The 25,391-nt window shown below is 40.5% G+C and overlaps 6 protein-coding genes across 6 annotated transcripts; 4 read left to right on the top strand and 2 right to left on the bottom strand.

The window, feature by feature from the left end:
• Window positions 1–1,763: 1,763 nt before the first annotated feature.
• Window positions 1,764–2,872, bottom strand: LOC120260667 (uncharacterized protein At4g22758-like). Its single transcript, XM_039268203.1, has 2 exons — window positions 2,202–2,872; window positions 1,764–2,096 (listed from the first exon to the last, which is right to left on the bottom strand). The coding sequence occupies exons 1-2, from the start codon at window positions 2,662–2,664 to the stop codon at window positions 1,903–1,905; spliced, it is 657 nt and encodes a 218-aa protein (XP_039124137.1). The 5' UTR covers window positions 2,665–2,872; the 3' UTR covers window positions 1,764–1,902.
• A 1,730-nt stretch (window positions 2,873–4,602) lies between these two features.
• Window positions 4,603–10,356, top strand: LOC120261374 (protein TIC 100-like). Its single transcript, XM_039269249.1, is given in 12 exon segments — window positions 4,603–5,122; window positions 5,124–5,326; window positions 5,899–6,005; window positions 6,352–6,388; window positions 6,491–6,664; window positions 7,083–7,173; window positions 7,407–7,469; window positions 7,552–7,618; window positions 7,898–8,001; window positions 8,088–8,214; window positions 9,147–9,874; window positions 10,210–10,356. Coding segments are annotated over 12 exon segments (2,298 nt in total). The 5' UTR covers window positions 4,603–4,672.
• A 988-nt stretch (window positions 10,357–11,344) lies between these two features.
• On the top strand, window positions 11,345–13,628 carry LOC120261371 (arogenate dehydratase 1-like). The gene is given in 5 exon segments (XM_039269246.1): window positions 11,345–11,368; window positions 12,298–12,921; window positions 12,923–13,030; window positions 13,032–13,091; window positions 13,093–13,628. Coding segments are annotated over 5 exon segments (1,212 nt in total). The 3' UTR covers window positions 13,489–13,628.
• A 2,956-nt stretch (window positions 13,629–16,584) lies between these two features.
• LOC120262035 (putative phytosulfokines 6) lies at window positions 16,585–17,566 on the top strand. Its single transcript, XM_039270075.1, has 3 exons — window positions 16,585–16,845; window positions 16,998–17,086; window positions 17,220–17,566. Exons 1-3 carry the CDS (start codon window positions 16,734–16,736, stop codon window positions 17,328–17,330), a joined length of 312 nt encoding a protein of 103 aa, XP_039126009.1. The 5' UTR covers window positions 16,585–16,733; the 3' UTR covers window positions 17,331–17,566.
• Window positions 17,567–19,860: 2,294 nt separating this feature from the next.
• Window positions 19,861–21,152, top strand: LOC120261760. The gene is made up of 2 exons (XM_039269742.1): window positions 19,861–20,856; window positions 21,095–21,152. Exons 1-2 carry the CDS (start codon window positions 20,083–20,085, stop codon window positions 21,098–21,100), a joined length of 780 nt encoding a protein of 259 aa, XP_039125676.1. The 5' UTR covers window positions 19,861–20,082; the 3' UTR covers window positions 21,101–21,152.
• A 2,508-nt stretch (window positions 21,153–23,660) lies between these two features.
• On the bottom strand, window positions 23,661–25,333 carry LOC120260499 (eEF1A lysine and N-terminal methyltransferase-like). The gene is made up of 2 exons (XM_039267985.1): window positions 24,805–25,333; window positions 23,661–24,738 (listed from the first exon to the last, which is right to left on the bottom strand). Exons 1-2 carry the CDS (start codon window positions 25,246–25,248, stop codon window positions 24,037–24,039), a joined length of 1,146 nt encoding a protein of 381 aa, XP_039123919.1. The 5' UTR covers window positions 25,249–25,333; the 3' UTR covers window positions 23,661–24,036.
• Window positions 25,334–25,391: the final 58 nt, after the last annotated feature.

The raw sequence follows: 25,391 nt of genomic DNA, 5'->3' as shown, positions 1-25,391 counted from the left end.
GTTGGGTGCATGCAGGCTTTTGAAGTAAACTATATTGTTCAGTATATGTGTGTATAAATATATATTGAATGCCTTCTAGTGTTTTTCTATCCAAAGTTCTCAGAACTACATTTTTCTAAGGTTCCGTTTACTGGGCTCAACACTCTCATGTCTCTTTCTCTCATCATTATTTTCTGTTTTTTTGGAGAATGTGATTACTATTTTTCAAGTCTTGCAGGTCCAGGTGTCCATGATTTTGGATCAGATTCATTTTTGCATGCAGCTCATGTGTAGTTTGTGGACAGGTATGGGACAATTTTGCAGCTGTGCGTTGAAGAGGACTTCTACAAGAGCGCTCATATCCATGAAGTGATGGGAAGATACCTTAGTTGTAACTAGGGGTGTATTTTAGCCGAGCCGTTCGTGAGTAGCTCGGTGTTCGTACCGATAAAGCGCTCGTCTAGAATTTCATATCAGAAACGAGTCCCAAACTCGAACATCATTTTCAGCTCGATTAATAAACGAGCCAAGTTTCGAGCAGCCAAAAGCTCTGCTCGCTTTTGACTCATGAACACTCGTGACTCAAGTTCTCATGAACAAGTCTCGTTTATAAGCTCGCTTTATATATATATATATATATATATATATATATTACATTATATATATGTATATGTATATTAAGGTGTATATGTGACTATGTTATTGTTTTCAATTTGAGTTTCACATATAGAGCTATAAACTACTATTCGAAAGGGCTAAAGTCTCATTAAAAGTCTCGCGTCAACTAGTTCATTAAATTAAATGAAAGCTCATAAGATAAACGAGCAAGCTTGAACACCACCAAACTCTGCTCATTAAATCTTGTGAAGAACTCGCTTATTAGTATAATTAAAAAGCTTTTGTTTATAGTATCATTTGCAATTTTATTTAGTAATAATCATTAATATAATCAAACTCAAATCGAGTTGAGTCACACTTGATAATGATTCATTAAATAAAATTTACTAAATAAAAAAATAAAATATAAAAAATGGTCAAGCCTTAATCAAGTTAGCTAAGTCTAAGTTCTCCGAATTTTCTTAATGAGTTGAGCTCGAGCATGAAGTCTCGAAAGAAGTTCTCGATTAGAGTCGAGCTCGGTTAAAAATAAGAATCGAGCCAAGCTCGAACATAAAAATGAAGTCAAGAAAGTTTCTACCGAGTTCAAACTCGATCAATAAGAACGTAGCCAAAGCTTGAACAAGGCAAAGCTCAGCTCGGCTCGGCTCGTTTACAGCCCTAGTTGTAACCTTTGTTAATTTGGCTGTTTTCTTTCCTCGTACCAGACCTTTTAGTGAAACAAAAACTGGAGAACGGTTGGGGTTGGATGACTGAGCATTGGGGCTTTTTGCCATTGAGCTCTGGGGATTTGTGTCTGTACTGGTTCTTTTATGTGAAAATGAAATGGTTGAATGATCAGTCAGTCTTTAAACAGGTTTTATTAATATTTTTAACGAGAAAAATTGGACAGATTATTTGTTTTTGTCGCAGAATTTTAGAGCACACCCTGATTATGTGTGTTCAATGCTCATACACCTATTTACGAGATTGTTCATGTGTGAAAATCTGAAAAATTTGCCTTCTATAGTAATTGTCAGACAAAATCATGTGGACTAGTGGAGGTTACGTCCGAAATCAGTCTGTTGAATTTGATGATCATTCTAAGAAAATAGTAAATACTCCATATGATATGATCTAAAGCGCAAGCACACTTAGATGTCGCACGTATACTGAGACAGAATTGGGAGGGGTCATGGCCACACGGAAGTTATTATTGAAAAATCAAGAGAAGGGTGTATACACAAATACAATTGATAATAAACGGCACAGAGTGACAGTGGTTTGATAAAACAAGTGGAACAAGCAACTTGAATAATTAATTATTCAGAAGAAGGATTCAATGAACTTGAGCCATGGGACGCCAATTTTGGGCGTCGCCTGACTTTCGTTCGAGCACGAGGAGGAGGTGGAGGCAGAGGTGCCGGTGATCGTTGAAGGAGATCTGGGAGCGGCAGGCTTCGGGCAGAGAAAGAAATGCCTGGATCCCAACTCGATAAGCTTCTCGTTCGGATTTAGACCTTCAAAGGATGACCCGAACTAACAATCATATATATATATAGACACACACACACATATATATATAAACTATATCAATCTAATTAATCAAACAGATAATTTCTTACAGTCAAGGCTGAACTGGGAATAATGGAGACCGAAAGCAGAGGGGTCAGTGGTGGACAGCGGCGGGCGCCTCGCTTCTTTGACATAGAGATGCAGCACGTGAGCCACTAGATCAGCCACAGTCCACTCTGTGGATGACATAACCAGCAATGTTGCCATGCTCCCCTGACACGTTACGTTTAACAGCACCTTCGCCGGCACCCTCTGTCCCCAACTACCGCGGTTACTGTAATTTGGGTTTCTTGGGCCGCCATCTTCGCTCAGCTTTGTCGTAGTCCTAGCTCCAGAGAAAAGGTCAGGCTGGGTCTTTGGCCTCCGGGATAGACGTGGTTTTGGTGAGGCACCCGAAGTTCTTCCATGGAATGAAGCTGATCTTTGTGCTGGTGGTTGCTGCTTTATCTCATCATGCCCCCACTGTGAGCCTCTGGCCGTTCTATCTTCTTTAGATTGCGGCGAAGGAGACATGGGACCAAATCAGCCCTTTCTCGGATGGCCGGAGATCACCGGGTTAATTAGCATACCTGCATGATTGCCAGGAATTAAAGCTGGCGGTGGTCACAATCACGTAGAACAACAATAGCCAAGTTGCCCGGTGGGGGCAAAACACAGCCCGTGGTCTGCTAGATTTATGGATAGGAACTGAGACCAAGGCGTGCTTATCGTTAGCTGCAAATAATCACCGAATGTTATTTGAAGCCAACCAATCCAATCCAATCCAATCCAATCTGTCTACGACTCTACGACTCTACGGCTCTACGGCTCTACCGCTACGAGACTAGGAGGAGGTGAAAACTGAAAAGTTAAAGACGGCAGCGTCCATTTCTTCGGGATAAAAGAAAGTTCATTCTACAAGTAACAAGGTGACGCATTTTGTCTGTGACTGTGGCCCTGTGGGAGAATGAATACCCGCGCTTGCTCCATTGATAATCGCACAGTTTGCTCACTTGTTGTCACACCGTGCGCATCTTGAACCACCGCGACACCGTTTCTTTATTTTTATTATTATTATTATTATTATTATTATTATTATTATTCTAATTTCTCTTCTTCCTGGGTAGCTTCTGACATCAGCTAACCTGGCCCACACAAACATGCTTTGGATGCCTAACAAACAGCCTCAAATAAGTGAACATTTTTTTTAAAAAAAAAAATTAAGAGAATCTTGCATTACTCCATGTCAACGTGAACAACATGAAATAGAAAATCGGGAGAGGCTCTTCGATCTTTTTAATAAAATTATTATGATTTATCACTTTATTAAAAAATCAATAAAATCGGGATAGGTTGAAACTCACTCGAGCGGGTTGGAACTCACATTCACCTCTTTTGCCAAAATATAGGCAGCTAGATTAGCTATACTCCTAGCAAAGCTAACTTTAACATCATTCAATAATTCCATAGAGTGTCCAAGGATTAACACCAACATAGATCCGAGTGGGAGATCCTTCCTTACTAATCCTTTAGCAACAATATGAGAATCTATTTCACCGTCCACGAGAACTAAGCCAAGTCTCTTCAACTATTGCAAGCTAGGGATTCAGCTATTGTGAACTCGTGTACATGGAAGAGTAGATATTATTGTATTTATTAAGGAACTTTTTAATATCTTTATTGTGTGTGAGCTATTGTATGAAATGTGTCCGTCAAAGAGCATGTCTGTGTGAGTTGTTATTTCAAACGCATTCTCACCTCATGGGCTCACATGAAGGGCATAATATTATTTATAAGTTAATTTCTCTAATAAAAATATGAACTTTCATCATTCCATATACATTACATGAGAGATTCATATTAGTGAAATTAAACACACTTGAATCAAATAGCTTTGGCTGCTAAATAGGCTATTAGTTCTCTCTCCTTTATGATTATTACATGTGTTTGTCAAAATTGAAGAATGGTTGGTAGCCTTTTGCGTGCATTGAACGCATCTCTTGCTGTAGAGAAAAAGCCCCCTGCAGGGTAGGGACATGGGAGTCAGACTAACCGCAGCCGGTGTATTTCTTTGGACAGTGCAACTGCAACGCAATAAAAAAGATGTACAGTCAGCCTATCAAGGGAAAAACATAAAGACTAGACTGACTGGTAGACTTGGTAGCATTCATTCATGAGCAAATGGATTGAAATTGAATGGAGAGGGGTTGGGTTGACTAGAGACAAACCAGAATGTTGGCATCGAGGATGGGCCCATACAGCCCGTGGCCGTGAGGCATGATCCTTCTTGTGGGCTGGCTCACTTGGCAACTCATGTGGCCCATAACTAGTGGGCGGCTGGGCTGCCGAGCATACAAACATATTGGGTTGTCCGATTATTGATTGGATTGTGAGTTTGTGTGTGTGTGACTGGGCCGATCGAGATGGGTGGATTCCTCCTCCATTTATAATTATAAATCATTTATCGGGCCCAAGAAAAACCTCACGCTGCGACAGTGGCAGTGGCACCTTATCTACTATCGCTCCTTCCATTTCCGGGATAATGGCGGCCGACGACGCCAACCAGCCTCAGCCAGGGGAACAACAGCAACCACAGCAGGAAGAAGAGGAACAACAAAAGGGTGGAGAAGAAGAGAATGAGGATGCTGAGGAGGATGAGCTTCCGTCGTCATCATCCTCTTCATCGTCGGAATCGGAGTCAGACTCCGAGTCCTCCGATGAGGATGGCACCGCTTACTACGATGACACCGACGATGAGGAGAAGGACGACAACAACCCGGAGTCGAATATCCAGCGTTTCACCAAGGTCCTCGACAGCTCGTACATGAAGAAGCGGCTGGAGCAGCAGGAGCGCGACTACAACTACCACGAGGACCTCTTTGACTTCCCAAAGGACCCTGAGCAGTGGCGCGAGGAGGACCTCAGAGAACTCTGGGCAGATGCCCCTCTCGGCATGACAAAGCCCGGCTGGGACCCCTTCTGGGCTGACGAGGGAGGACTGGGAGGTCGTCAGGGAGGAGATCAAGGAAGGGCGTGATCCTCCCATCGCTCCATTCTATCTTCCCTACCGCAAGTACTACCCGGCCATCCCCGACAATCACCACGACATCTCCAACCCCAAGTCGGTCATCGAAGAGCTTGATCGCATCGAGGAGTTTCTCCGGTGGGTCAGCTACATTTTCCCCGATGGCAGCACGTGAGTTCATCCCTCGCCCTTTTCTTTTTCCTGGTCGCTATTCGAAAACAGCATGGCTCATTCTGGCCTAGCACAGGACTGTTATGATTTGAGGAATTCTGTCATGCTTTTTTTTTTTGGTCTCAAAACAACTGATTATCATTCATCATTGCTCAACTGTGATTCTTCACATAAAATGTAAAACAAAAAGGGAAATGTAGAATGGATACCGGAATTCTTTAGAGAAATTTATGGGAGCCAGTGGATGTGTATGTGTAGTTATGTGGAAATCCTCGGCTTTGGTTTTACGGAGTAGATCAAGTATGATTTAAAGAGTTCACTATTGAGTGGATGGTTTGCAGAGGCTTGAATATTGGCAATGCTGTTGTAGATTAATTATTAACTTATTAGGATATATTTCACTGCATTGTTTTGGTGTGAAATGCAAGATACAGGCTGGCTGTGAGTGGATGCTACAATTCATGCTATATTTGCTCAGAAGCTTGTTTATGTTTAAGGTTTTTATAGGCTTTTTTTTCCCCCTGCTGTATTGGTGGGCAACTGATGCTATTTTTCATTATTTCTTGCACTAGGTATGAAGGAACTATCTGGGATGATTTGGCTCATGGAAAAGGTGTTCTTGTTGCTGAACAGGGACTTGTCAGGTTAGTTCCTCTCTTTTCCTTGTTGCCCCGCTTTTGTGTTGTCTAGATTTATGCTTTTATATATGAACAGGTAATATTGATCCGTCTCCATTTTACATTTTTCCAATAACATAGACAAGATATCCCAACTGTCCTATCATTCTTCTAAATTGTGGTAGTAGTTCTACTGCACTTTGAAATCTCCTAACATTCTTTGCGTTAACACATATTAAAAGAATAAAAATAGAAGATGGACTAGCCATTGTGTTTGTATTTCTAATGAAGTATGAAAATTAGTTGAATCTGTTGATGTGCTGCTGGCCATTCTTTTTTGTTCCTGCAATTGAATCTTAGAATGAGTTGCATCCAACATATTTGGTATCTATTCTCCTTGGGTATAAGTTGCCATTCCTGAAGCACAGCCTATACCAGGTTCAAAGTATGTCTATCAACATTTTCTTAACCACTAACTCAATGTTGATATGAAAAAGCTTTCACATCTGCTAGTGTTTTTTCTGAACTTCTCTACCTCACTTACCAGGCTGGAAGCTAAGATGCGAGCTGAAGGAAGGATAATAACTAGGGATTTCATGAGCCCTGGAGATAGGAAATGGCTGGAGAAGGACATTGAGGACACAGTACGCCTAGTTGGTCATGTTACAGAAATACCTTATTATGAAAGCGATGAATGGATCAAGCAGTTTGGAAGTAAACCGTAAGTTCTCATAATGTTGCTAAAATTTTTATGAGTTGCTTATCAGGTATTTCTTATTCTATATTTTCATGAAACTCTTAGTCTAACGACAGCTATGCGATGTCTATTTTGCCTTGATAATCTACCATATTGTCTTGGCTTGGTAGATAATTATGCAATGCACATCAACTGGTATATTTTCAGTTTATTATTATTGGATAATCATCTAATTCATTCGGACTATTGAGCCATTTTATCTGTGGATTGGCTTGATCATTTTGCATTGACTTAACCTTTATTTTGGCTTGCTAATTCTTCTAATCGGCACTTGATTGGTGTTTCTGTCTGCTTACTGAGATTGATGTATTACATTTTTCCTTCAAATACAACATCAGGAGCTTTCAAGTTTGCAGTGACTCATCATTCTTGTCTGTGGTAGGGAAAAAGGTCGATATAGATATGCTGGACAGTGGAAGCATGGGCGAATGCATGGTTGTGGTGTATATGAAGTCAATGAGCGTATTATATATGTATGTACATGCTATTATCCAGTTAGTTTGTCCACCATGGAATGAGTAAGCTTGTAAAATTTTAATGTCTCTTAACATAAATTCTGCAGATGTCTCATTCTATCGCATGGTTAATATTTAACTATTCAGACCTTTTGTTGTCTTGAGTTTGATGAGGGGCTTTGAATAATATCACTAGATTTCCTATTCTAGTTCATAACAAATGCAGTTGACAATTCCCATCCATCATATAGGGAAGATTCTACTTCGGGAACCATGTGCAAGATTCCACCGGCTGTGATGAAAATGTGTCAGCGGTATCTAGTCAAAATTTGCACACTGATAGATTTGTATGCCCTTTTGTTTAATTTCTGTCACTAATGTATCCACTATTTTCAGCTGCATGCAGGAATTGCTGAAGTAGCAGCTGCAAAGGCACGGATGTTCGTTAACAAACCTGATGGAAGTAATTTACTATGCGATCTCTCATTTATTACTTTTTTAATTTCTTGAGGTACCATTGCAAGTTTAAGTCAGTTTGCTCTTTTACTTGACAAACAGTGAATCTGAACTGTTCCTTGAAATAAAGACCCCATATTAGTGTTATAATAAAAAGTATTCTACTTATGTGTGTGATTCCTATTTATGCCTAAAGAGCCACTATATCCTTCGGTAGGTATTCTAATTGTTTCTTTTTATTTGGGAACTAACCTACTTGTTTCTTCTACTTGTTTCCTTTTGATAGTGATAAGGGAGGAGCGAGGTCCATATGGAGACCCGCAACATCCTTACTTTTATGACGAAGAGGATGTGTGGATGGCTCCTGGATTTATTAACCAATTTTATGAGGTAAGCTGATCTTTTTTATGCTAATTCAGTAATGGTAGTAGTCCTTTTCTTCTGTTCACTAATAAAATGTGATTTGTTTGGTTCAGGTTCCTGATTACTGGAAAGTTTATGTGCAAGAGGTTGATCAAGAAAGAGAGATGTGGTTGAACTCTTTCTATAAAGCACCACTTCGGCTGCCTATGCCTGCAGAGCTTGAGTATTGGTGGTCCAGAGGTGCACTTTCTAGCTTTATTTAATGCTTGCCTACTTAAAAGTTGTGGTGATTTTACCATTTCCTAATCGTATGCTAGGTTTTCATTGTTGACCTGCTATAATTCTCTATTTTGTCTGTCTGTTTTGTTTACCCTATTGAAAGTTGTTTTATGGTTTGCTGTGAGTATTTCTAGAAACTATGAGCAGCCAATTTTGCATATGTACCATTTATGAGTGGGATGCAACCTAATGATATATGGTTTAAATTTGTGCACAATCATTTTGGGCTAAGCATGCATAAATGCCTGTTTTCTCTGAAGAACAATTAATCTGGTGTTCCTGAAAAAGCCATCTAAGACACTTTATTGAGCATTTTACCTCATTTTGAATTGCCCTACTCTGCAGCATCAAGCATGAGTTATGACTTGTGAGTAAACCTGATTTATTTGTCTGTAAGGCAAAGTCATAATTATGTATTTGAGGTACTGTTCCGAAAATTTTCGTAGGCCTACAACCCAAAGCACAAAAATCTGATTATCAAATAAAAGGAATCAAGTTGCCATAACTCTGTTGGGAAGAACAAAAAAATTTTGCCTCCTATCAGATATCTGTTTGCTTGAGATGAGAGAAAACTCATATATTCAGTAGTTTGGTTCAGAAGTTGTTAGAACTTGTGAAAGTGATGTGTCTACCCGTGAACAAGGACCTTTGTCATAAAGCCCCCTAGGATCATCATAGAGAAGTGTGTAGATACATCAATGGAAACTGCTTTATTGTAAACTCGTCTGTTTTCCCTTGGTCTTTAATTTTATCCTAATCTCCAACGTTGATTAGAATTCATTTCATTTAGGCAGACCAGTTTGGGTTCATCAATTTCTCTGTATCTACAAGTCACACATGATCATCCTTATCAATCAGTTGGCACTATTGATGCAAGGCTAATCTCTCTGTAGATGATACACCTGAATTTGTGCTCATCAACAAGGAGCCTGAGCCTGACCCAAAGGATCCTTCAAAACTCATATACACTGAGGACCCTCTCATTCTTCATACTCGCACTGGGCGTCTGATAAATTATGTTGAGGATGAAGAGCATGGGGTGCGTTTGTTCTGGCAACCCCGTGTAGAAGATGGGGAGGATATGGATCCTGAAAAGATAGAATTTTTGCCTCTTGGCTTTGATGAGTTTTATGGGCGAGCCACACCAGGTACGGAGAAGGAAGTCAAACCATCAGGCGTTATAGCTGCTATTGACAATGCATTTAAGCCACTGCTCAATAGAATTCAGAAGTGGATTGAGGAGAACAAGAAAACTAGTGAGGCGAATCTAAAACTTTATGAGAAAGAACTTGAATTCATTGATGCTGAGTTGGACCTGGAGGAGGCAATGGAAGATATGGAAATCATTCTCAAAGAAAAGCAGAAGGAAGAAGAAAAGCGAGCAGCAGTGGAGAATGATACTGATGAAATGCCTGCTTCAACTGGCCAGGATGAAGCCCGACCAGATGACGGGGAGGATGGAGATGATGATGAAGATGATGAAGGTGCACCAACGAGTTTTGGCACAGTTGGCGAAGGAGCTGATGACGACATTTTGGATGGCTCTGAAGAAAAAAAATCAGGAAGGTCTCCATTTTCTTCTTTGTCCATGTCATTGGCTTCTTGGAGCCTGGCATCAATGGTGAGTACTTTGATTTTCGTAATCTGTTACTGCTGTCTTACCCTAATTTTGTGCGTTGGATCTGTTGAAAACATTTGGCGTTCTCTGGAAGGTTTTTCAAGTGTTTATGCATTTATTAAAATACTTCATGGCCAAATTGGCACTGACTCTTTCTAAATGTCAGACAGCCGTTCCTATAACTCCATTAGTTTCAAGTGTGGTTTTAAAATATGGGCATCAGCAGCTTTTACTTGATTTTGAGCTCATGAAATACTAGACTCACTTCAGAGGGTTTTAATAATTTAAGGTTCAATTTATTATTATTTTTTTGTCCCCTCATTTCTGGTTCCTTGTAGGTACCTTACAAGATACAAGAGTCATTTCTTTCATGGAAGAATGGAAGACAACACCCAAGTGCTGAGTTCCCTCCCAAAATGGACTGCAGAAGATTCACAGAATATCAGCAGGGGCTGGATTCTGTGGCCTTCCACACTCGTTTTTAACCAGCAGATAAATCTGAGGGCGGCCATTGATAAGCGGAGCCCCTCGCAAGATGAACAACGGACATTGGCAGTTGAAATCCCTTGCTAGGATTCTGTCTGCAGGCCATAGTTACAATGGTGGAAAAATGATCCAAATAAAAGAAGAAACAAAAATTGAAGCCTCTCTTAGTCACAGCATTTTATCCTTTCATGTCCCCATCACTGATAATCTCTAGTGTCTGGTGATAACTGTTTATTATTTTGCCTTTCATTGTTGGCAAAACTCTGAAAACAATGAGATCATGACCACTGCGGGATTTATTTTTGCTGCTTATGTGAAAGAAATTTAAAAATCTCAAGTCAGATTCCTTTTTGGTGTCACCTTTTTATTTGAAATAATGATGTGGCCACGGCTCCTTGAAGTTATTAGCCTAGCAATCTTCCTTACAAAGTGAGATATCATTCAGCTGGAGCTGGATGATATCTCATTAATTAGTGCGGTCATATTTATGCTCTGTTTAAAGGAATCCGAATCAGGCTTTATTTCTTGCTTTTTCTATTTTGCTGACAAATAAATGCAAGAGGATGACATCGAAAATGGCTCATCCATCCTCTTGCTTTTGAACGGATGATGCATCCTTCGGGAGTCGTAGGATATATGAATTTCATCTGATTCACGTTCACAGTTAGTTTATGGAAGTGAAACATGTGAAGTACATGAAAAACTTCTGGTCATCCTTGTTCACAAAAAAATAAACATTGACTTTGCTCTTTCCAATGGCATGGTTATCACAACTTTTACAGGCCCATCACAAAAGTATCAAATGACTTACATATGTGGCTCCGATGAGTAGAGTTGAGTTGTCAAGAATGGACTGTTGTTCTCGCAACTACCCTAAAAAAAAAAATAATCATGATAAATGTGAATTACGCACATGTTTCTCAAGCACTTTGTTTGGTTTTTCATTGACTGCCGTATAAACGAGAATAATGTTTGCATAGCTTAGAGATGGATGACAGATACCTGCGACTGGTTTGATATTTATTTACGAAAAGAAACGGGTAGGGCAGGTGACTTTGTATTCAAATTTTAATTTGGCTGATCACTGTATTAGCGAAGGGTTGGTTGTTGTAGTTAGTTCTTCAACAAAAATAAAATAATAATAATAATAATAATAATAATAAGAGGAAAAAAAAATAATTTAAACAAAAACTTAATGGTCAATAAATGACTTTATTGGTCCATTGAAAGAGAAACCCATCTAACAAATCTGCTCTGGGGCTCCCCTTGATTCGCATAATTAAAAAAAAAAAAAGTACACAATTTATCACTAAAAGTAATGCAATCATTATTTGTTTAATAACAAAATAGTAAACAATTAAGAGGTAAAATACAATGAATTGAAAGGTGAGAGAGTAGGAAGAGCGTGGTAGGTGAGTGATTGACCGAACCAAACGCACCTTCGCGGAGGTTTTTCTTCCACCCTCCTCTCTCTGTCTCTGTGTCTCTCACCAAACCCCTCCCACTCTTATTCAACTCTCTATAATATTATATATCATATAAATCGCTTATAATCAACCAACAACCACAGCTTGCCGTCTTCTCTCATCTCACAGCCAGCACGGCAACGCCAAGTGTGGTGAAAAAAGAGAGCGTTTGGTGCAGCTTATGATCGATTCGATTGAACCCCTCCTCCTCCTCCTCCTCCTCCTTCTGCTGCTGCTGCTACACAACTTATAGCCTTCACCCATACTCAAAAGCATTCACAGGCAGGTTCTGGTCTTCCCAAAAGAACAAGAAGAAACAAGAGGTGCGTACAAAGGGATACGATACGATACGATACGATACCATACGGTGGTTCCACATGGCGCTTCCGAATCACACCCTGCTTGCCACCAAGCCCACCGCCCTCCTCATCCGCCGCCCCACCGCCATCCGCTCCATCCATCGGCCTGACATAGGGCGGCCCGCTTTTCCCTGGCGCCCTCGGGGTCAGCCGCGCCGATTGGCTTAGCACCTGCGCAATCCTCTCCAGCAAGGCTGTCGCCTCTCAGCAATCAGACAACGCTGATAACTCTTCCGGATCTGCTGATGAGGCCACCAACCATCTCACCGCTATCAATGGCCACAAAACCCTCGATCTTGTCCCGATTGCCAACCTCCCGAAGCCGCTCACCATCACGGATCTTTCCCCAGCCCCGATGCACGGCAACCAGCTTCGCGTTGCCTACCAGGGAGTCCCCGGCGCGTACAGCGAGGCGGCTGCGGGGAAGGCATACCCTAACTGCGAGGCCATTCCTTGCGACCAATTCGAGGTCGCTTTCCAAGCCGTCGAGCTCTGGATCGCAGATCGGGCTGTGCTCCCCGTGGAGAATTCTCTGGGCGGGAGCATCCACCGCAATTACGACCTCCTCCTGCGCCACCGCCTTCACATCGTCGGCGAGGTTCAGCTGCCCGTCCACCACTGTCTTCTTGCCCTCCCCGGCGTTCGGAAGGAGTACCTAACCCGCGTCATCAGCCATCCTCAGGCCTTGGCTCAGTGCGAACTCACCCTCACCAGCCTCGGTCTCAACGTCGCCCGCGAGGGCCTTCGATGACACAGCCGGCGCCGCTGAGTATGTGGCGACGAACGGGCTGCGGGATACGGCGGCAATCGCTTCGGCCCGTGCGGCGGAGCTGTATGGGATGCAGATCCCTGGCGGACGGGATCCAGGATGACTCCGGGAACGTGACGCGGTTCGTGATGCTGGCTCGGGGAGCCGATCATTCCGCGCACGGACCGACCGTTCAAGACGAGCATCGTATTTGCCCACGACCGTGAGGGCACCTCGGTACTGTTCAAGGTCCTCTCGGCGTTCGCCTTCAGGAACATAAGCCTGACAAAGATCGAGAGCAGGCCGCACCGGCACAGGCCCATCCGACTTGTGGACGATGCCAACGTGGGCACCGCCAAGCACTTTGAGTACATGTTCTATGTGGACTTCGAGGCGTCAATGGCGGAGGTCCGCGCACAGAACGCCCTGGCGGAGATACAGGAGTACACCTCCTTCCTCCGGGTTCTGGGAAGTTACCCCATGGATATGACCCCTTGGATGGCTTCATCATCATCATCATCATCATCATCTTCATCTTCTTCTTCATCATCGACGTGAATTTATATTATTATTATTATTATTATTATTATTTTTTCTTTTAGTTTCTTCCTCTTCCTCTTCCTCTTGTTTGAATTCGTTGGATGCCTTCAATCAATCAATTAATACTCGAGACATTAATACTACTTAATTGATTGCAAGGGCTTGTTTTTCTGTGATTATTATATCTGCATATATTATATATTTGCACTGATTATCATATCATCAGCCAGTGCATGTCAACTTAACTAGATAAATGAAGCGCGAATTCTCTCCATCATCTTTGGCCGGCGCCTCTTAATGTGTAAACTACTTACAGCTCAGTTTGTATAGGAAACGTACGGGAGGGGTGCTGGGGTGGGTTATATAATTAAGCACTCTTTCTCTCTCTCTCTTTTGATTGACAGATTAAAGTTAAACATTATTTGTTCTTATGCTGTAAGTAATAAACTGGAGATTTTTTTTGGAAACAAAAGAGCACATACACAGAAAGCTAAAAACAAAAATGTTTTCCGGAACAATCTCTTCGAGTCAATTTAGGCAGTCTAAGCCTCTATAGTAAAGAAAAAGTTGAGGTTCTCACCACCAAAGTTTGCTAGAGCAATGTCATTGTCATGATCAACATGCCAGCCCAACACAGATATTGTAATAAGCTGGAAATTTGAGCGATGATCAGCTTGTGGTTAAAATATGCGTGGACAGTTAGATCCAATGGTGCTGTGACCTGTGTCATAGCATGGAGAACTCCTTAAAAGCTCTTTAGGCACTGGTATTTATTATTTAGCCATAAATCTTGCGATTCGAGAGGTCGCTCTCCGCAAATAACTCCGCTGATCAATTCACACGAGTAACTGTTGGGCTGTTTTCTTTAAAATAAAATAAAATAAAATAAAATAGTAACATCTTCTGCCAAAGAAATAAATAGTAAGCTGATCACAGTTCATTGGTACACAACCGCAAGAGGACTTGGGCCTAGTCTTATGTAACCGTGTAACGTCTATAGTGTGCCGCGTGACACAAGACAAAACCGCACACAGTGAAAATGTGATAAATCCCACAGAGAATAACAAGCCCCCTCTAACCACGGGTGGGGGAAACAAAAGAGAAATACACTACCATAAGGATAAATAACCAAAGGGAGGTCTCCTCAAAGTCTCATCCAAACTAGTCTGTGCTCTGATTTTTTTAGCCTCCTCAGTGAATGGATCCCTCCTGACTCCTCCACACGTAACCTAAAAACTTCAAGCCTTCATCGAATGATCAAAACAGAATCTTCCGGGTTTTCTTTAACCCTCGTAATAGTAGAGAATCCCTATGACAAAAATCATACCAATAATTTTCACAATCATAGAATATATCTATATTTTGAATTGATCTCCTAAAACTACACCATTTGCTTATCTCTCTTGATCCCATTTACTCATTGTGGACCTATTTATATGTTTATTTTAATTAATTCATATCCATTAAAAAAATTAATTAAAATTAGTTAGTAATTTTAATTTTATAAAAACTAATTATATTAACTTTTTAAACTAATCATTATTTAAAAGTGCATTATTATTTTATTTTCCTATTTTAATTATACATTTTATTTCCTCTGTTGAGATATTGAAGAAAAGTGTTAAATTTTTTTAAAAAATAATAATAAAATTTAAAAAACAATTATTTAATATTTTATAAATGATCTAAATGGACATTTAAAAAACAAGAAAAGCTTTAGAAAAACAGATATGTAAATATGATTAGAGGAGTAATATTCTTTGTTTTAATGTTGTTATTTTAAAACCTTAAATTGATAGATATGGGCATTCCTGATTTATTATTTTTAGGTAGAACCACAAATTAAAAAGACATGCAAAGATTTTTATACCTAATAATGTGGTATACTACACGTCAAAGGCTGACATCTCTTGTCCCGAGTTTGATATCTTATAAACTACTGAAAAAAAGAGGGAAGGGCCGAGCAGCATCTAACTACAAATGCATGTAATAATAGCATGTTTGTGATGTGAAAAGCATAAACACAAGCTGGGGTGGTCCTAGTTGCGTTTAAAGCTAAAGTAAGATGGGTCTTTAAAGCTAAAGAAAGCTGGGGGTCGGGAAGGCAACCCAATAGCTGTCAAGTTCTAAAGCTCACATGCATCGCTCTTTCCTTGATCATCCTGTCTAATCAGTTAATTAACTAACCCCATCAATGAGTCAATCAACATATAATAATATAGCAATTACCACATGATTCTTTAGGAACGAGACCGTTGAATAGTACTACTCCCTTGTTCACATTTGATTTGTCCGGAACTGGAACAAAACGTGGTAATGTATGTTCGTCTATTGAGACTATTCTCATCTTGGCACTACTGCATGTAAACATATATACATGGCTCACAGGTGCAGCTTCAAGCACTACCTCAGCCTCGAGCGCACGCATTCTTAATATTTTTTGTTAGATTCATAATCAAACAATAATTATCTTTTAAATACTATGGTAATTCTGTATTTATTATCATCCATATTATGTTCGCACGACATGTGATGCCATATCATTAAAATATTTTTAAAAGACAACAAGGTGAAATGTCAAATGAAATCATATTATTATTTTAATTAATAATAATAATTTTTTTTCCATGTGTCAGATTGTTATCATGGAATATTATATTGATATATATATATAGGTTTTTTTTTTTATAAAGTGAATAAATCATAAATTTATTGAAAATGAAACATGATATATATATATATATATATAGTGCACAAACAAAAATAAATGGTACAAAAAAAAGTATAAAAACATATAAAAATATATAATTAAAAAAAATGCAGCAAAATTAATGACCAGGACATGTTAATATATAGATATTGATGTCAGTCCCATGGTTAAACAAAGCATCCCAAATTGTTCAAAAAGTAACCACATTGCAAAGTAAGTATGGTATACGCGAGGGAATAGTAACTAGGAAGAGTACTTAGTACTTACTACTGGGCCGGGGGTGAGTGGAGAGCTGGCCCCACCCGCCAAAGCAAAAGCAAAGCAAAGCAAGGGTGTCTACTTTGTTAACTGCCCAGCTTCGGGTTTCTCGCCAGTGACCATATCATATTATGCATTATCCCCTCTCTCACGGTCACGGGAATAGTGCGCACGCATTTATATATATATATATATAAGCCTCCTTCTTGCTCAGTTGCCCCCCTGATCATCTGATCCTCTCTCCACTGCCTTGTCTCACACCATCCATCGATCGATTGATCAGTCACTAGTTACCATGATGAAGAAGCAGCCATCTGTGGTACGTCTTCTCGTCCTCCTCATCTTCCTCCTCGCACTGGCCATCTTTCTTACCAACCACAATGCTGAGGCCTCTCGGACACCAAAAGGTGCTACTGAGTTTCAGTTGCATACTTGCATATATAGCAAGCCCCTGTTGCCTTATGATCTTACATTTGACTCCAATTATTAATTCCCTGCATGTGTTCTCATTTTAATGCTTCAGGCCTTGTCTTTCTATATATATATCTTTTGCTTGCAGGCCCAGTGAAAGACGAAGTGAAGATTGATGATGAATTTCCATCACTGCTGGATCATTATCTAGAAATTACAAGCGGGGATGTTTCAGATGTGAGGGATTTTCTTTCTTGATCATCTTCTTGATCAAGTTCAGCAGCTTGATCATCGGAATTATGCGATTTTACTTCAATAAATTATTTTATTATAATAATAATAATTATTATTTTTATTTTTCGTTTTCCAGACGATGGGGACTCCAGACAGATGTGATGATGGTGACAGGGACTGCATGAAGAGAAGGATGATGTCTGAGGCTCATCTTGACTACATCTATACGCAGCACCAAGAGCCATGAATGACATCAGGAAAGGAATGCGCTAGCTAACTGCGCTATGAATTAAACAATATATATATATATATATATATTGTGGACGCTTCTCTGATATATCATATATATATATATTGACCATGTTATACTAGTCCATTATATATATATGGAGTATTTTCCTGCTTGCTTTAATTAGTTGTCACCATGGAATGGTCTGTGTGGGCTTCAATTCATCCATGGGAAAGTGAAAAAGGAAAAAACCACCATGTTATATAACGAAAAAAGACATTAATTATTCAAAAAAAAAAAAAGACATTAATTGTAGCACTTCTTCTGTTCGTTTAATTTAGCTGATCGTTGACTTAGATTTAGGCTTACGCACTTGTATTTTCCGGTCCTCATAATTTCTAGATGAAACTCAACATAATATTTGCTAAGTAAAAGATGGTTGTTTAATCTCAGTACTAAAAGCAGACTTTAATGTTAATTAATTAGTTGAACCTTGACTTTGGTGCGCTTTTGCATGGTATGAAGACAAACTCATCCACACTACACACTCTCTCTCTCTCTCGCTCTCTCGTCTCGTTAAAAACGAAGAAAAAAGAAACATCACCAAGGACAAGAACTGACCTAAAAAGAGAAGACAAGACCTAAAGGACTCCCAAAAACAGTTAACTTTGAAAGGGAATCTAGCATCTAACACCGTGAATTGCATCAATGAGAAAGCTGGATGAGCCTCCTCCACTATGCAAAGTGACATACCTTGGTGTCAATCAAAGTGCACTTTCACCTTTTTATCTGACGAAAAATGGTCACCTTCTCAAGTACTTCTTTTGCCAATAATATAAGAAGAGTATTCAAGTATATATTGATCTGATTAGTATTTAGCATGTAGTATGTGCTATGTGTATGGCACACTAGAATAATGCAGTTGGTTGACTTTAAACTAAATAAAATTAAATGGTACTACGGAATGAATTAATGATGTTGATAAGCTGATAAAGGAGAATAGCGAGCGAACATGATTGTTCTACTAGCATCATTAGATGTGCCGGACATGATTCACACATATAAACTTCTTCACATTTTGGCCATTTTAATATTGCTTGCAGAATCTCACTTGATGTTATAATTAAGTGTGTAAGCTAGCATGCAGGTTAATGAATTCTATTCAATAATAGTTCATAGCCCCTCTTACTCTTAGTCTTAGCCATGAATTCTTCTAGTGCCAAGCCCAGGGATCGATCGGAGTTGCTAACACAGGGAGGCGCAGGGTTTTAGATTTCAGGAGACGTACGCAAAGGCATATCTATCAACTACTGATCATGATCATGGTCATGGATGCTAAAAGTTTGGTTCTCTATCTAGCTCTGTGGTGTGGGTCTCTTTGGTCAAGTGGGCTGTGGATCCCATGGAATCCTTCTCTCACGGGCTCAATAAGACATCTTGCTGGCTTATTTGTGGGAGTGGGCAGTTGAATCGCGAATGCTTGTCCTACTGCCTACAGCCCACAGCCCACAGCCCACAGCCTGTCAGGGACATACAAAGTTTCAATTTTGTTATTGCATAATCTAAAGATCAGGTGTTCAGAGATTCTCTGAATTGATTATCCACATGAAAGAATATAAAGGGCAGTGAGATATTGTTTCTCTAGTGTTTTTAAATAATATAAAATCTGTATGCTATACTGAAATACTGGAATTAATAGTATGTTAGCGTATTATTTTCATTGAATGTCCCCAGTTTCATTAACTTTCATTACCATCTATCTGTACAACGTTCAATTGTCACATCAAGGTTCGCTGGTTTCGTACGGACAATCTTGAAGGAAGTTCATGCTATGCGGTAGTGTGGCATTACCTCACTGTTCATGGCACCAAACACATGCTGCCATGCATAAATATTTTGCTTCATTCCCGGTATAATTTAATTAATATATAAAGGCAGATTGAAAAGTTCATTAATTTGAGTTCAGAATATAATAAGGGAAAAGATTATCATATATTAATATTTATATATATATAAACTTGGGTGGGAGGTCATGAGAAAGGCTATAATGCGCATCTAAAGGAAATAATTAATTAGAAATTCTGGTCTGAATCGTCTGATGATGATGTTAAGCTGTGTGTCCTGGAGTTTCAAAGAAAGCAAAGCGAATGAGTACCCGAAATCCGAAGCCAAGTTGTGGTGCTGTGTCCTGTGTGGGCTGTGTGTGATTCAGTGTTTGTGAACCCCACCACAGGCAGAACCAGACCAGACTCCTCCTCGATCACACGACTCAGCGGCAGCTGACTTTAAGCACTTGACTAATCGATACCGAGAGCAACCCCTATTCCCTATTCCCTATTCTCTTCCAACCTCCAGGCTCCAACTTATGATGGTCTACGTGGCTAATCTTTCCAATTTCAAACAGCCACGTTACAGAACTTACACGCGATAAAGAAAAAAAATTAGCAAAATTATAATAAATAAATAAATAAATAAAAGAAATTGTCTATATAGATATATATATATATATATATAATAAATATAGAACATAACAGACCCAGGTATTCCGCTTGGTTGTATAGTATAGGCGTCTCTCTCTCCTGCTCTCGTTTCTTTCTTCAATCCATCATCATCTCTCTAGTCTCTATTTTTATTTTATTGAATTTAGAATTCCAAAACAGGAAAATCGGCGGCGGCGGCGGCGGCGGCTGCAAGCATGGCAAGAGCCGGAGAAGAAGGGTAGTGTTATATAGAGCTCGAGATTCGAGAACCTTTTCGCCTCTTGTTGTTAATGGTGCCGCCTCGTGTCCGCTGCTCCACTACCTACACGGCGATGATGAAGATCATCGCCATCATCACCACCGTCGGTCACCAGCTGTCTCAGTCGATAGCTGTCACGGATCCCGAGGAGCAGCGATCCAACTGCAAGAGAGGCCTCGACATCGATCTCAATCTCAGGCTGGGCCCTTGGCCGGACGACGAGATCGGATCTGTGGATGGGGGCGGAGGAGGTGCCACCGGTTGCAGCGGGATCGTGGACGTGTCCGATGCGCCGGCAGAGTCCAGCGTCATGTCGAGTTCTGAGAAGAAGCCTCCGTCAGTTGTGGGCTCTATCTCCGGCGAAGGTCTGACTGCGGATAAGAGTTCACAAGGGGAATGCAATCCGGAAGGCAGAACAAAGATGAAGAAAGCTGAAGAAGTTGGGAGGGAGTACTCGGAAATCACGAATATTCAGGCGGAGGAAGGAGGAAAGAGGAGGAGAAGTGAGGGGTATCTGGACGTGCTCGTGGAGGCAGTCAGGCAGGTATCCGGCTTTTTCAGTGACGAAGAAGAAGAAGAAGAAGAAGAAGAGAAAGAGGACGAAACTCGGGCTGAGGAGGCGGCGGCGGCGGAGAGTAGGAAGAAGAGAGGCTTGGATTTGGAGGAGGAGTGTGGGCCAGTGGTGCGATCGAAACGAGGGAGGAACCAAGCGCTGCCGTCGAGGTACCGTGACTCTGTCCTTGAGCCGTGGGGGAAGTTACCCACCGTCACCCGCTGCTCAAAAAGCGGCCAGACGGTGATGGCGGTAAGCTTACCTCCTTCCCCTCTTTGTCAGCTTCTAATCCGTTTCGTGGCTTGTCTTAAAGTTACCGCCTTCCTTCTCTATCTATATTATTACTGTTCTTTTTGTGTATATTATATATATATATATATATTTATATAAACATAAATGAGTAGAAACGGACAGTAGCTAGCAGTGGCCGGAGGAGATTAGAATGCTGTTTGTTTACTTACTCTCTTTTTCTTTTTCTGTTTATCTTCAGCATTGATCCATGCTTCTTATTTCCGATTGCCCGTGATATTTATAGCTTCGGTTTGATTCTGATTCCCTGGAAGAAGCTTTTGGATAAGGAATTGAAAAATGCTTGTTAAGACCCCAACCCAAAAATAAAAAAAGAAAAAAAGTGATTGAAAAACGATACAAGTGCCGGCGGATTAGAAATTAATCTTGTATAAAAATAATGCTAAAAAGTCTGGTGCCAATATTGTATTTTATTTGCTTTTATTAACTATATATATATATATATATATATATCCATCGCTGTTGGCATTGTTGGAGTTGGTTTGGTATCCGGGTGTCCCAGGATATCGCATGGGTTTTGGTATAGGCGCATTGTGTCAAGGGCCCGCTTGGGTTGGATTGTTCAAAACTTCAAATGAAGCTAGCTTGATTTGGTCCAAATGATTCCTGTCGGCTTGAATCAGGTTCCCTGGTCCAATTTACTACTGATGAAGTACCACTTAGAGTGTTTAGCACCACAATATATAATAATATATATATATATATATATATATATATATAAAGTTCCTGCTCCCGCTCGCAGTGTCTATTTTTAATACAAAAACATCACCGGCAGCAAGTTATAAAAAGAGGAATGAATGGCGTGTATTTTATTAATAAACCAGAAAAAAAAAAGAATAGACCGATCATTATTCCATCACAGGGAAGCCAATTAAATATATTGAAGTGGCTCCGCATTACATATGGGTGTACTGTGCATATATAATTAAGGTTTAATTTGCGCCCTTTTGCTTGCAAATTCAAGGGAGAACGATATATACCTCTCCGGTAAATGATTTTGTTATTGTCACCGGTAAAAGAGACGGCTACTGTTTACGTACAATCATGGGCAATGATGAGAGGCACAGTCATTTATTATATTGATTCCTCAAAAGAGTAGAATGGGCGCATAGTTACATAATTAACCTGATTCCGCATTAGCATGCTAAATAGTTAAAATTATCTCCTTCTTTAATTAAGGTCAGAAGTCTAGGTCGTTGAATTGCGTTGTAAATTGTGAGCCTCAGATATATATATATATATATATATACTCGAATTCCTTCTCGACTTTCAACTTCAGTGAGTTACTGATTTTTCAATAAATCACGGATGACTAAAGACTTGACTGTTAAGCTGTGTAGACAAATGAGATGAATAGAGTCCATTAATCAGATAAATTCATGTTTGACCTGACCAGTGACCAATGTAAGGCGGCAACGAGAAGAATTCAGAGGAAAAACAAGGGTGGCTTTTCCTCTCAGTTGTCAATTCATATGCACTGCTCCAGTATGCATATAATGAGGATCAAGCAGTGAACCTTATCTGCGGCAGCACAGCTGTGAATAAAGGTTATTTGCTTCATCATTCCACTAGGGTTTGAGTGCATCACGTCAAGCAGCAGCTGCTGCTGCTGCTGTTGCTGTTGCTGTATTGTTTTATTATAGGACAATATTCAGTGCGGAGTTTGGGATCCATGGCCAACAAAAACAATGTTCGCACCCCCAATCAGGCAAAACACTTTAGTTATTATCATTTCCTCACTTGGGGCCCATTTGTCTCTTTCGTTTGTTTTACACGATTGTATGTCTTGCAGCCTTATCGACAAACCAATACAAACCTGACGTTGTTAAATATCACAGGTTTGATATTTGATAGTTAATTTCATCGCATGAGTCAAGTGTCATGATCTGAAATCTTCAATAAAATGAATAAGCCAACGGCATAGAAGTTGTGGCTGTTGAAGGGAAAAAGTTTTATTTTATTTTATTTTATTTTATTTTACTTTACGCTAGTAGCCAGTGACTAGTTGCCGCGTGGATACGCCTCAAAACTTTTGGGTTAGTTTCTGTATCGCCTTCCTTCTAGCAACGGCTCAACGGGAATGGGTCCCCCCATCCGACACGATACCCGAAATGTCCTCATGGCTGCATGTGTTCGTTTGTTAGTTGCTACTTGCTAAGCTGGAAACACGAATGTGAATGTGCACTCTTCCGAGATTATGTGAAAAATCATGCATTTCCTTCTAAGATAGTTTTAATTTTTACCATTTAAAACAAAACATAACATACCAAGAGTAGTGATTTCTTTGTTTGCTATTGCGCGGTCAGAGCTTGACCTGAACTGGAGTCTGGAATGGAAAATATAGCTTCGGCTAAAGTGATTTACAATGGTTCTCTCTACTGAGTAACTGAGAGACGAGTTATTTTCTAATGAGGGTGGACAAATTAAATCATCAGATTCAGTGGAAGTTAGGAACGAAAGTAAGCAGAAAACAAACTACACATATGATAAACACTTCAGAATCGTAACAGCACCATGCATGGCCTTCCAAAAACTTAAGAAGAGAACAGATTGAATATATTCAAGAGTAAAAACTAGCTAACCTGGTAGGATAAAATATTAATATCAGCTTAAGATCACAGAAGTACAAGCAAAGGACATGTCACCTTAATTATAAGTGTTAATGTGGCACTGCATAACATAGCACATGCCCAAAAAGACTCTGTAGAAAAATTTCAGAACCAAAGTACATATAGAAAAAAAGTCTCTCAGCTAGTTCTGATATTTTATTCGGCAGTCTAGATCTCCAAGCAATTGCATTGCACCAATAACTTCCCAGGGTTTCTTCCGCTTTTACAACTAACTAACAAAGTCATTAGATGTCATGTTTGTAACTCCAATGCACATCATGCAGATTAGATCTCTCAGGCCTTCCCACAATACCTTCTCAGATTTGTTTGTGGTTATTGTAGGGGAAAAGAATTCTAACCTGTACCAGCTGCTGAGCTCCCTTGATGAACATGCAGTAAGCATGCATCAATCACACTGGTTGCCCTATGCTGAATTCTCTGTTGGTTTCACAAACTCATGAGGATAAAGAGACAAGACATGAGGAACATTGGGCAATATATTGCTTGCGGCAAATCATATTTTATTGATAGAATTCATATGTTTTTCGCCTATGACAAGCTTCAGCTTTTGAAGCCAAGAGCCACAACTCCCACTCCGACTCAATTGAACATTTGTGACAGTGGCAACAAGAACATAATTCTCACCATTTCCCACCTCAATCTCATATAATTCAGCAAAAACTTCATGAAAATCATGAATCAACTCACTGTAAAACGCCTTGCTTTGAGGAATTACATTAATGACTATAATTCCACGGTCATGAAGAACCATCTTTGCAGCTAAAAGAACACTCCTCTGGACGAACTCTGAAGGTGGCGCGCTCGCACCATTCACAGCATCACCAGCATCTAAATCCACCATGATAACATCAAAATCAATCCTAGACCCTTCCACTAGATCTGACATCCTTTCCAAGCCTCGTCTTAGAGTATCTTCTTGCTGGGCAACATTCTTTATAAAGCCAATTGCATCACCGATGTGAACATGAAGGAACTCACCTTCAACAAGACCAAAATGCTGCCTTGCAATGTTGAGAACTACCGGATCAGCCTCAACTCCCAGTATGTCAAAGTCTAATTTTGATTGCAAAAACATAGGCAATGTCCCTCCACCAACACCAAGGCAAAGAGCCCGTGGCCTCAAACCTAACTTGATTTTCTCTTCTAGGAAAGGAGCTACCAGTGAGAGACCGGCCACCATAGGCGCCAGATAGGGCTGCACCAAAGAACCCTTTTGAGGGCCGATAGTACCATCTTTTGAAGGATCAGGGATGAGTCTCACCTGAGTTTGCACCAAATTTGGCATCATTTTGAACCGCAATCGTCTCCGAAGCTCTGGCACCGGAGACACATCAATCTCCACATCCTCCACAAGCATCTCTCCAGATACAGGACCTTCGATTCTGTCAACCAGAACGCTCCGGACCACGTTGTCCTCGTAGGAAAGAAAAGGGATCTCAGGGACCCCATTCTTGAATGCGGCCTTGGGGCAGAGAGCGAGGAGGAGAGGAAACAGCGCCTCTTGGAAATGTTGGAGCGAGCAGAGGTCAGGTTCTGATTGAGGTCGAGTGTAGGACATTGGAGGACAACTAAAATTTGGAAATTTTCCAATGAAAATTAAACGAGATAGAAACAGGTCCTGGGAGGAGGAGGTGAGGAGGAGCTGGAGGTGGCCGGCGGCAGTGCAGAAGATCCAATCTGACTCACGGCCAATGGGGACCAGCATAGCGGCGACTTTGGGCGGCGGGAGCGAGGGCAGGAGAGGCGAATCGAGGACAGCGATTCGAAGGACATCAGAGTAGGGACCTTGGCTAGGGGTTTGGAAAAGAGAAGGAGATGAATCGAGAAGGCGAAAGGCGTTTTGAACGA

The sequence above is a fragment of the Dioscorea cayenensis genome, chromosome 5 (assembly GCF_009730915.1).
Source record: "Dioscorea cayenensis subsp. rotundata cultivar TDr96_F1 chromosome 5, TDr96_F1_v2_PseudoChromosome.rev07_lg8_w22 25.fasta, whole genome shotgun sequence".
In the NCBI taxonomy this organism is placed as follows: Eukaryota; Viridiplantae; Streptophyta; class Magnoliopsida; order Dioscoreales; family Dioscoreaceae; genus Dioscorea; species Dioscorea cayenensis.
Note: the sequence above shows the minus strand (reverse complement) of the source record. Positions and strands in the feature narration are given on the sequence as shown.